Source organism: Carex rostrata, chromosome 24 (genome assembly GCF_964058835.1).
Source record: "Carex rostrata chromosome 24, lpCarRost1.2, whole genome shotgun sequence".
NCBI classification, from domain to species: Eukaryota; Viridiplantae; Streptophyta; class Magnoliopsida; order Poales; family Cyperaceae; genus Carex; species Carex rostrata.
The window spans coordinates 4,338,807-4,350,241 of NC_135941.1; the positions used below are offsets into that span (position 1 = coordinate 4,338,807).

General features: G+C 38.6%; 2 protein-coding genes across 2 annotated transcripts; both read right to left on the reverse strand.

The window, feature by feature from the left end:
• Nucleotides 1–993: 993 nt before the first annotated feature.
• LOC144575654 (alpha/beta-Hydrolases superfamily protein) lies at nucleotides 994–2,916 on the reverse strand. The gene is made up of 3 exons (XM_078325863.1): nucleotides 2,755–2,916; nucleotides 2,249–2,523; nucleotides 994–1,818 (listed from the first exon to the last, which is right to left on the reverse strand). Exons 1-3 carry the CDS (start codon nucleotides 2,851–2,853, stop codon nucleotides 1,278–1,280), a joined length of 915 nt encoding a protein of 304 aa, XP_078181989.1. The 5' UTR covers nucleotides 2,854–2,916; the 3' UTR covers nucleotides 994–1,277.
• A 2,974-nt stretch (nucleotides 2,917–5,890) lies between these two features.
• Nucleotides 5,891–10,292, reverse strand: LOC144575361 (FT-interacting protein 3-like). The gene is made up of 3 exons (XM_078325458.1): nucleotides 8,712–10,292; nucleotides 6,863–8,467; nucleotides 5,891–6,437 (listed from the first exon to the last, which is right to left on the reverse strand). The coding sequence occupies exons 1-3, from the start codon at nucleotides 9,926–9,928 to the stop codon at nucleotides 6,146–6,148; spliced, it is 3,114 nt and encodes a 1,037-aa protein (XP_078181584.1). The 5' UTR covers nucleotides 9,929–10,292; the 3' UTR covers nucleotides 5,891–6,145.
• Between the last annotated feature and the right edge of the window lie 1,143 nt (nucleotides 10,293–11,435).

Consider the following 11,435-nt stretch of genomic DNA (forward strand, 5'->3'; position numbering starts at 1 on the left):
AACACATGATATTGACAAGGACACCGAACAATAATGACCAAGCTGTTTAAGCAAAATTAAATTGAATTCAGCCATGCATGACTAACTGTTCGTAATTTAATTGAATTCAGCAAAATAAACAATAACATGTGTCAATATCATACGTTGAATTAATAATGTAAGGCCTAATAAAATTCTTTCAATTGATAGCCTAAAGAGGCGAGGGTGGGTTATACCGAATATGTGTCACCTATGCAGATCAGACAATGAAACAGTGCAACACATATTTAGTACCTGTCAATTTTCGGTACAGGTCAGAAACCATCTTCAAAACCGGCAACTGCAAATACCACACTGTCAGTTTTTCACGCAAGGAAATTTTGAATTGGTAATACTAGAATCACAACACAAATCAGTTAGACAGATCCAGGTGACACTTTGCTTCGTCATTTGGAGAGAACGCTGCTGCTGTTGTATAGTTGCTGATGAAAAGAAAACACACAACTAATAGCGATAGAGACACTGCAAGAATTGAGCAACTGGTTTCAGACTTAAGGAAAACATTACAGTCAGAAATTTTCTTATTTTTTTAATAAAATGAAAGCTGTTTGGTAGTTCTTTTGTTTAAAAAATAAATAAATTTTTTTTTGTAATTTTCTTTCTTCTAATTGATATTTTGTACAATGTAACAACGACACAACTTATGTCAATATATATAAAATTTGAGGGCTTGACAATCACCTTTCCCCTAAAAAAATATATATATAATCTGTGAGAGTTGACTGATATTGACCCAGTGGTAGTATTCCCCTAATCAGCAGCTCAGAGAATTATTTAAAAAATTGCCAACATAATGTTTTTGTGTTATTAGAACTTCGAAATTTTCTACCAGAACTTTGCACACCATGTGCTGCTACTTTTTATCATGCTCTGTTTCCATTTTCTTATTTCCTAAATTAAAGAGAAGCCCGAAAACACCATGTAATGAAATCACATGGGCCGGAGACTTAGAAGTATGAAATAGTTAATTTAAAGTAATAATGTGGCATATTAAAGTTCAGCAAAATGTAATATAATTTGCACAAAAGATGAAAGACAAAGGAGGCTCCAATAAGAGTTTGCAGTTTGGCCCATTAATAATATCAGTAGCCCACTTACAAAAAAGGCATAGATGCATAACATGCTATATTACAGGCTCCAATAAGAGTTTGCAGTTTGGCCCATTAATAATATCAGTAGCCCACTTACAAAAAAGGCATAGATGCATAACATGCTATATTACAAAAGACCGAATGCTTTTACACAACACTCTGAACAGCACTTGCAAGCAACTTCTCTTGCAACCAATGGCGTGCAACTCCAAATGCATCCTCTGCATCCTTATCCTCCTCTTGAGACTCTGGCCTATGCGCAAAACCATGCCCCCTCCCGCTATACACCACTAGTTTTGTACCCTTAATGTTCCTCTCCATCTCTTCTAACACATTAACCGGGCATAGCGGATCGTTATCCCCACTAATGAACAATACTGGTACCTGAATTTGGTTACTCCATGAAGGGTCCATTCTTGTTCCATAGAAACAAATTCCAGTTAGAAAATTGGAATTAGTGTCACGAGCTAGTGTTTCAATCAGGCGGCCTCCACCAAAGCAAAATCCAATTAGTCCGAATTTTTCTGAAATGCCGGCTGATTTAAATTCATCAATTAGCCATTTTGTGCAGAGGTCTATGTCCTTGGATACCCTTAATGGGCTTTGGGCCTGTATCCACTCGTCGAAGTCAGACTTCGGACGGTCTTTTCCCCATGGGTTTCCACGAAACAAGTCAGGTACAAGAACACTGCATAGCAATGGCAATTATTTAGATTCTTTTGTGGATGTGACAGGATATATATTTTGACAACTACATCTATTTGACAACTGCAGCAACCAATAAAATAGTCGTCAAAATAAAAAATGTAAAATTGTAGATTAATTCTACAGTTTAGATAGGTTGTGTCAAATTTGGTGTAATTTGATGTCAACAAACTAAACTGTTAAATTTCCAAATCGATCTATGAATGACAAACTGTGTTTAAAATTCCATCAAATTTAATAGATGACCTATCAAAACTATAGAGAATATATCCAATTTTACCTTTTTCGATTTTTTAAAACTGCTTGGTTGGTTGTCATGATTGTCAAATAAGTTTGGTTGTCAACCTATTTTATTTATGACAAGCAAATTTGAGGCAATTTCAAAATAAATAATATTGTAATGGAGAACATACTTGAAACCATTACAAGCCACTCGGTAAGCGAAGTCACGTGTAGATGAATCCTCGAACCCGAAAATGTCAGAGAGAAGAAGCACCCCTGCTCCATTATTGTTTTTTACTGCCGTGAGTAGATAGGCATGGATTGTATCCTCGCCTTCACCAATTATAAGGTCGTGTCCGTTGACCAACTCACATGCCTCATCTTCATCTGATACTTTGACTTGTGCGCAAAACAATTTGCTGGCATCTCTTGGTACATTAAGTAGAGATGCGTAGTTGCGCCGCCTCTGGACCGAAACTGAAAATTGTTACCGTCAGAAAGGAGGTGGTTGGATTCTAATTTCCTAGGTATGATTCACTATCAGCATTCAGGCATGCCAATAACCCTAATTCCCTAAATTCAGAAAATTTCACATCCAGCAAGTACCCTAAAACTTAAATTTTCCTTTGTAAAAGGTATCGTATCAGTCCAAACTCTACTACTATAATACTAAAATTGTGGTTAGTAAACTGATTACCGGAGAAAGAGAAAGGGAGCTTTGAGGGAGAGAGGCAGTGAGGACATTGATTCGCCGTGAGGCGACGAAGGAAACCACGGCGGAGGCGGAGGCTGTCATAGGAATTTAGCCACAGATTGCCAGATTAAAATGGATAAATGTAAGGAGGAGAGCGGCCAGGAAGAAATGTGAGCCTCGCGACTGTGCGAGATATTTTACCCGCAACAAAAATGTCAAAATCCCTCCGATTTTCTTCGAGCTGAGATGGGTTTACTGCGATTCTGTTCGTATGACGATTAATGTAGCAACTAGCTAAGATATGACATAATTACGTAAATAACATTAGGTGAAATTGTGAAAATGTGAAATACCTTCACCATGTTAGTCGCTACACAGATTAGTACGGAGATTTTACACAACGGATCTACATAAGGAATTAAGGATAAGTTCTGTGGGTCCGGATCCCTGGCAGCGGCCCTGTGCATTCCACCACGGGCCGGGTAAGCCCGAATTCTGATCGGACGGCCCGGATATAGACTCAACATTTGGGTTAAGGGATCCGAATTCATTTCTGTAGTCCTCGAAATATAAGCCCAATAGCAGAGCTGGAGACTCTATTTATGGGTTTCAATGGGTCCATTTTAGTGACTGGGCCTGTCATAAGTTCTTTAGCTCAGATAAGCTCAGCGGCCTAAATTTGTTAGTTTCCAAGTAATTATTGTATTGTGGTTTAGGTCCATTTATTATTTAAAAATGTGTTTCTTCTTTGATTAGAGAAGACCAGGAAAAGAATTTTTTTAATCAAGCAATCAAAGACTTCATTATCCTGGCACAGAAAATTGGTACCGTACATGCAATGATTGATAAGAAACTTTTGTTAAATAGCAATTTTGGAGCTACTTGTGTGGGCAATTCACCAAACATATGATTATCACAGCAATTTTGACTTGCATAACCATGGATCTGTTCTGTAGCGCTAATAAAAAGTACCGAAATTTAGGTAAGATGTTGGTTTGGTAACTACCACCGTAAAGCAAAATGCCTTTTAGGCGCTAACCATTTGCCTAATTCTGGGTCACTCAATTAGAAACCCAAAATACAAGAAACAATGTTAAGCTTGAAGTACAATAGGCTAACCATTGGCCCTTAAAGATAGGCTAGCAAAGTAGCAATTCTTGCTTGTCATGTCTAATATCTGTAAAGGAGGAATTTTTTTTATAAACCGTAATTAATTAATTTTTTTTTTTGACCGAAATGGCAATTCGGTTCGAGATATTTTCACAATTTTTCAACATATTTTTTTTCTCAAAATTCATGAAAATGGCTAGGACCGAAATGATATCTCAGTTCTTATAATTTTTGTAAAAAATAAAACAATCAAGTTAGTTTGGTAAAATCTACTTTTTTATTTATTTATGATTTTTAAGAAAAATTCGTAAAGGAGAGAATGAAACATCTTTTTATGTGATTCTCAGTGATCCTCTATGGTACAGTCTTAGAGCAATAGTTGGTAGTTGGTTGGCACGTCAATCTAGTACAGTGCAGAGTGCACATTATCTTTTGGGACACAACTAGAGGAGAGCAAAGCAGTTTTGTCCTTCTCTCTTTTAGTATGGAGCACAGGAGCAGAGAAAAAGAGACTAGACCTACTGCCCATCATCCTCTCAATTCTCATCACTTGTTAGGTTTTTATTTTAAATGTGCTCTTGAAACTGTTTGGTTGCTCGTGAGAAAGAAACAAGAAAAAAATAAATGAAGATACCCCAATCTTTAGTACAAATTTCCTCTTTGGCCTTTTGTGTTAGGTAGAACAAAAGCAGGTGCACTTGACAAGGTCTAAACGACAGTTTATTAAATGATTTGAAAAAAATAGTATGCTAATAAAAACATGAATGATTAGAAACGGGGTTGGGTCATAGTCCGACTTCTATAAATTGAAAAATTGTACAGAACACGCAAGTATGAATCATATTCTAATTTCGAACAAGCGTGACTTTTATTTAAGTTTCACGCTTATAAGACGTGAAGCGCTGACATTGTTCGATGTGCCCCGGTAAAATTGAATTCTCATCTCGTGAAATATCTCAAATTATTGATTTATCTTAACAAAAAAAAAAAATTGGGTTGATATGTGGAAAATTATGACCGTTCTAAGTCCTTTTTGAACGGATTTCAAAGCAACAATAATAGTGATCCATGCATCAAATTAAAAAATAGCACAACTTCAGATAAACTGAAATCCTTAGTTATCATAGGATACGTCCAGCAAAATTGGCAGGGGCTCCCCAAGTTAGAAATATACGCAAGACCTTTTCGTGGCAATCATGATCCATATTTCGGAGATGGAAAGCATATGCAATTTAATTTTTTTGATACGGAACTGATACGACTGTTGTGAGATTTAGATGAAATGATAGTATTGCATCTAATTTTTTTCCACAATCGTACCAGTTCCCCAAATAAATAATAATAATAATAATAAATTACAGAAGTAAATTTAGATTCCAAAACGCCATCACTACTCAACCGCACCAGATTAACTCGAGATATAGTTGGTTCAATTTCAAGCTTTACCTTTGATCCTTTTTCAAGAGAGCGGCAAATAATAGAATCGATTTTTCCAATTTCCACTTCCATCATTGTACCACGCAGGGAATGTACATAACATAGTACGGATTATTATTATTATGCAGCACAGTACAGATTCCTACGGACTTTCATCTCAAAAATAAATAAATAATAATGATAAATAAATAAAAAACACATTACATATTATTAACTAAAAAGGACCAAAATAGCAGATCAATCTACAGCAGAGCAAAAGAAGCCTAAAACATTTCAAATCAACTAGAGGCTAGGATTCCTCCGTGCATTGCACTTTCCAAAAATTACCTCAAAAGAAATTAAATAATTCGATCAAGACCCACCAGGCCACAACTCCACAAGGTCAAAGTGTTACACCCAAAATGAGAAGCTACACAACAATTTCCTACTAAAAAAATGCATATACTTCGAATCCATTCTCGTGATAAAACCCATGCACATGTAGCTTAAATTACAGGCATCTGAAGTTTGTTCATGCAATCCATCTTAAAACTCTGATAATCTACTATTCGATCCTCAAAATTTACACCATAAATTTTACCAAGGCCCCTCATTTGCTAATAATATACACTCATGTATTGCAAACTGAATGACAAGCAGGTTCCTTTTGTCTTTCCACAGATAAATACACTATTATTGTTACACCATTATTTGTTTCAGGCAAATGAAACAAGGGGCAAGCATAGTCTCTGGATATAATAAGGCCAAGCATCAGGGACTTAATTAATAAAAATGATATCTAACAGGAGTAACAAATAAATCCTCATTTCCTCCCTTTCTGAGAAGGAAACCTAAACCTAACCGTTGATTAGAGGAGGCTGTCGTTCTTGGCTGGAAGTCTCCTATAGAAATTGTAAGGAACAGATGGCATGCGGCTACGAAATCTTGGATGCCTTAGTAGATAAAGCCCGGCTGCTACTATCAACACTTGAAAGGGGGTCACGTACAGAACTATAGCTACAACTAGAGCAATAAATATGAATATGGCTGTTGCACGTGGGTCCCTCCAGCTCAGCAATGCCTGGGCTCGCTCCCCCTGTGTTGCCATGTCACCCACCACTGTCTGCACCCGGCCCGCCACACTCCTCATTCTATCATACCTGGAAAAGAAAAAACATGTGCAAGTTATGCAAGTTGTTTAGGAAGTGCCATGGCTGGTATAGTAAGCAATGAAATACTATCTTGGTTCATGTTTATGTTGAATTTCTAATTGAAATAATTCTCTACAAGATTTTGAAACAGGGGTGGAGACAGAAACTTCTCTATGGCGGGGCAAGTTCTAAAATAAGTTAAACACTTTATCATTGTTGCTTTATTACTTGCAGGCTCAAGTGTCTTTCCGTAGTACAAAATGTATATTTTTTATTTTTTTTTCTAAACAATCAATAGAGGAAATAAATGTACAGCATTTTTCTTATGAGCCAGGGTGGGGCTGCATTTATGACCATATTCAAATCACTTTTTTTTTTCTAATCCAGATAAAACATTAGAAAATGCTAAAACCAGTACCACCAGGCTACAATACCTCATTCTGATCATATCAGCTGCCCGAGAAGAAGGAAATGTGTCAAACTCTTCATCCAGTTCATCAGGATGTGCCAGCTCGGCATGTGATAGTTTAGTATCCATGTGAGGTGGTTTCCTTGGCCGAAAGCGGTAATTCCAAATCCCAATCAGAAAGAGATACAGAAACACAGTAGGAAGGATCAACTCTGGGTAACAGACCAGTATCACAAACAACACATGAACCAGTATAGTTGTAATTGGATTCCTCCAGTTCCTCACCATGTCAAACCACCTTCCTGCCGCAGCAAATCCAGAAAAAAGAGCGATGATTCGGTAAAAGTTGGCCTTACTACGCCTCAGACTAAACATGTGAGAATCAACATCTAGCATGTATTCTACCACCTCTCTGCGTAGAGGTGGCTCAGCACGACTTAGCCGCATCGCAACTATCTGCGTTGCCTGGTGACGCAGAAAATCAAGCTGTAGGACTGAAATAGGTTGCACATAGTGCATTTTTGGTAGCAACGGCAGTCCATAGGACACCACCATGTTTACCCATGCCGTGCAAGTGAACCTCACTGCAAGGTGGAGTTCACCAGTCTTCTTGAGGCCAGATGGTTGTAAAACCAATAATGGATAAAAATGAGTGTAGACCCGATCCGTTTCAAGGGTGGATAAACGGATCCGAACCTTACCGATCCGTTGGTCACGGGTCTCTCCGTTTTGTCCACTAACATGACAATTGTCAAAAACTGCAATGGTAACAACAGTGCATGGATCAAACACCTCCCATGTGTATTGTTCGTTCCATTGAGGACAAAGAGAGCCTAGAAGGGTACGGGTCCGGACCCATTTGGACCCATATTTGGCGACACAATACGCATCTGTTCCCTTATTGGGTTTCATAGGCATGAGGTTTCGAGCACTCAAAATACCCAATTCAAGTATACCGATACTCGGTTTCTTAAGATTTTTTGCTGATGGTTGAAGGTCACTGCTATAGTGAGTCGATTCATCTAACACATGGTACCCAAATTCCAGGGACAGCCTCAGATGTACCTTGCTCGAAAATTTAGCCTCTTTTTTCTCTCCATTCTCTTCTGCTGAAGTAAACGGCTTGGCCAGACTAAACCACTTGGAATCAACCGGTTTGTTATGATCGAACCTTTGTTGAGCAACTTGTATTGGTAAAATAACTCGACCAATTGGCTCATCCCGATTGGGCCCAATCCGGTCCTCTACAGTTATCACAATTGGCTCATCAAAGGGCTCAGATGCAACAAACATAAATTCCTCATGCCACATTGGGTTAAGTGATGGCGCCACAGGTCGGGTACGCCGTATCTGCTGACCCACCTGAATCCGCATGGCAGCATTTGGGAGGCGTGACTTGTCAGCTGGGATTAGATCTTGAGCGCCAATTGCAGTTACGCGTAAGTACACTAACTTTGGAGAGAAGTACACTTTGGAGCGCGTATTGGAAAGACCTTCTAGGGTACTTACATTGTGTGCGTCAGAGTGCCATGCATCGGAAAATGCCTCGTCAGCCTGAGTCCCAATCCAGACTGACAGCATTACCTCTCCTTTGGGGAGTTTATTCCCATTTTTGTCCTGTAGCCGATACCTGATATCCAGAAGTTCACATCAGAATCTTCAGTGATATACCTAATTGTACCATACTAAAATCCAGTTCAAATTTCTACCTTAATATGCACCAAATTAATGGAAAACATAGGTTCAGCTAATTGGAATAGGTTGTTTTTTCAAAAAGAAAAAGACTGGTAAAAAAATAAAATTCTACCTTAAATGAAATTACACGAAGGTCAGGTTTAGAAATGTAAATCAAAACAAGGGAGTAGAAAATGTACCATTGTGGTGCTAACGGGCTATCGGGTGGAACTCGGTGGGGCACATCCGTCATATCAAACAACACACGTCCAACATAGTCATCCTTCATCAAATCCTTATCCTTCAAAACGACTTCCAGCACGTTGGATTGCATATGATCTCTATTAAATGCAAACACCTGATTCCATACCGGGTATTGGTTCTTCTCTATGACCCTGGTTGTTCCTTTGTAATTACCAAGCTTCACCTCTACATATGGGTCGAGTGACCCGGTAATATCCTTGGATGGTAGGTCACGTGCCTTAACCACAGTCACATACAAGTACCGCATTTGTTCGACTAGGTCATATGTTGAGGCTATTTTTTCACCTTGTAAGACACTACCTGGCGTACCAAATATACCACCTGGTGCATTGAACAAATTACCGGGTCCACCAAAGAGCCGGTTACCGGTTGATCGCCCAGCAAGTGGTGGCCGGGTCTCAGTCAAACCAAACTCAGGTCGGACTTGGCCCCCCATCACAGGAAACGGAGGTCTCATATGTGTCATATTCATAGGAGGTGGTGGTTCAGGTCGAGCAAATTTTTCCTCAAATACCACATTTGGCCTGGAGAAGGGTACCTTAACCTCACCTGGTACGCCTGTACCTGCTGCACCCACAGAGTGAAATGTATGTGCTTCTTTTTCCTTCTTCTCTTTGGCTTTGTTCTTCACTTTCTTCTCTACTTGCTCGTCATTGGACCCGACACTCTCGGGTATGGTAAAGGAGGGAATGGGTTGCGGGTCAATAACAGGAATTGGATCGGGATCTTCGAAATTACCTGAATCAGGTAAGAGATATACCCGAAGTGCGATATCACCTCTTATGTGAGAGAACATACCGCGCTTTTCGAGAGGGTACCGCTGTATTTGAGCAGTTTCTGGTGAATGGGCTATAGACTCGCCTGTAATTTTAACACGTCCAAGGAAATTACGGTTTTGTCCCCCGGTACCGGGGTCTGAGTTGATGGTACGATCGTGATAAACGGACACCTCGATGGATTGGTTGGAGAGGTGAGACGGGTCATGGATGTTGAAGAAGAGGGTTTGGTTGAAAGAAGGGTTGAGGTCTTTGTGCACGGTTTTAGTGCGCTGGATCTGACCGTCGATTTCGACCTGGACGTACGGACTGGCCGATCCCTGGCCGTCCTTTGGCATGAGATCAACAGCGTTTTGTACTTCAACCGCCAGCTTCATCTTGGGAAATAGGATTTTGTCTCAGCAGCTCCTCTGTTTCTAGTTCTCCTTTGCTTTCTTGGGTTTTGGTTTCGATTTTCTCTTCCAAGAGAGTACTCAGAGAGTGTAAAGACAGTGAAATCGTTGGTCTATGGTCTAGAGAGAATGAGAGAGAAAGGTTACATGAGTGTGGCGGTGTTGTGACTTGTGAGAGAGTGTGGGAGAAGGGGAAAGGTAAGGTAAAGGCAGGGGTGAGGGAAATTGCAAGACGGGGTGCGTTGGGTTGGTGATGAGGTAGTGTGAGACAGTGGAGAGAGAGAGAGAGAGAGAGAGAGGAGAGAGGTGGGACCGACTAACTTTGGAGAAGAGGAGAGGGCACGTGATTGCATGGAGAATTGGTGATCAATTGGATTTAGATTGCAACTATTTTATTTTTGTATTATTTTTTACTGTTTTTTATATTATATATTCCTTTTCCCAACCGAGGTAAGAATTCAGGATTTAGAACTCTTGCTCGGATAGGGACTGACTGGAATTCGTATCCTCTGAGATATCTCAAACTTTGCGCGACTTTATGAAAATCCCAACCGTTTAAATACGTTCTGCACGAATCTCAAAGCATACAGAATACTGACCCTACATCACTCCCGAATAGGCACCGGAAACATCGGTCACGCAAAAGTTGAGATATCTCAGAGGATACGCACTGACCGCTCGTCACCAAGAGTCCAAAACTGTCTATAAAAATAAAAAAATTAAAAATTACTTATTTCCGCATTAAATTTTAAATTTATAAAACACCCATTTTTTCTTTATTTAAAAATAAATCAAGAATACGTAGTTTGTTTCGGAAATATATCAGTTTTTAATTGATAGATATTAAAAAACAAACAAGTAACTTCTCTACTTCTTGCTCATACAACTATGTATCTAAATATCACAGTGTAAACTTAAAAAAAAAAAAAAGCTAATGAATTAGAAGACTGTCCTTTTTTCTGACACGTGATACTTATTTTTTCTAATAAAACATGGATATTTTATAAATTTAAAATGAATTTAAAAAATAAAAAATAAATAAATAAATTTGTATGTTTTTAAATTTTAGAAGGATATATATATGATATAGTGAACTTTAGAGAAAAAAAAAACTAAGTTAATTTCAATTTTTTGGAAGAATATACATGAAATTTCTCCATTTTCTAGAATGAGAACAATTGTTCAGCTAATCTAGAAGATTTCTAGGTTGGTTGACTTTTGCTTGTTTAAAATTCAAACATGCAAAATCAGATTTGAATTATCCTACGGCGAAGTATTGACAAAATGAATCCCGTCGTTCGATTTCTTCGGAGAGTCGCGGCCGCCGGCAGTTTCTCGGAAACCTCTTTTGAAATTAGAAGTTGTCATTTCAACTCCCATTCCATATAAATATATTTGATTTTTTTTTTTTTTTTTGAGAGCTGTCATTGACAGTGGCTGTCAAGATTTTTCTTACAATTTGATTAATCGGCAGAAATTGACAATATAACTT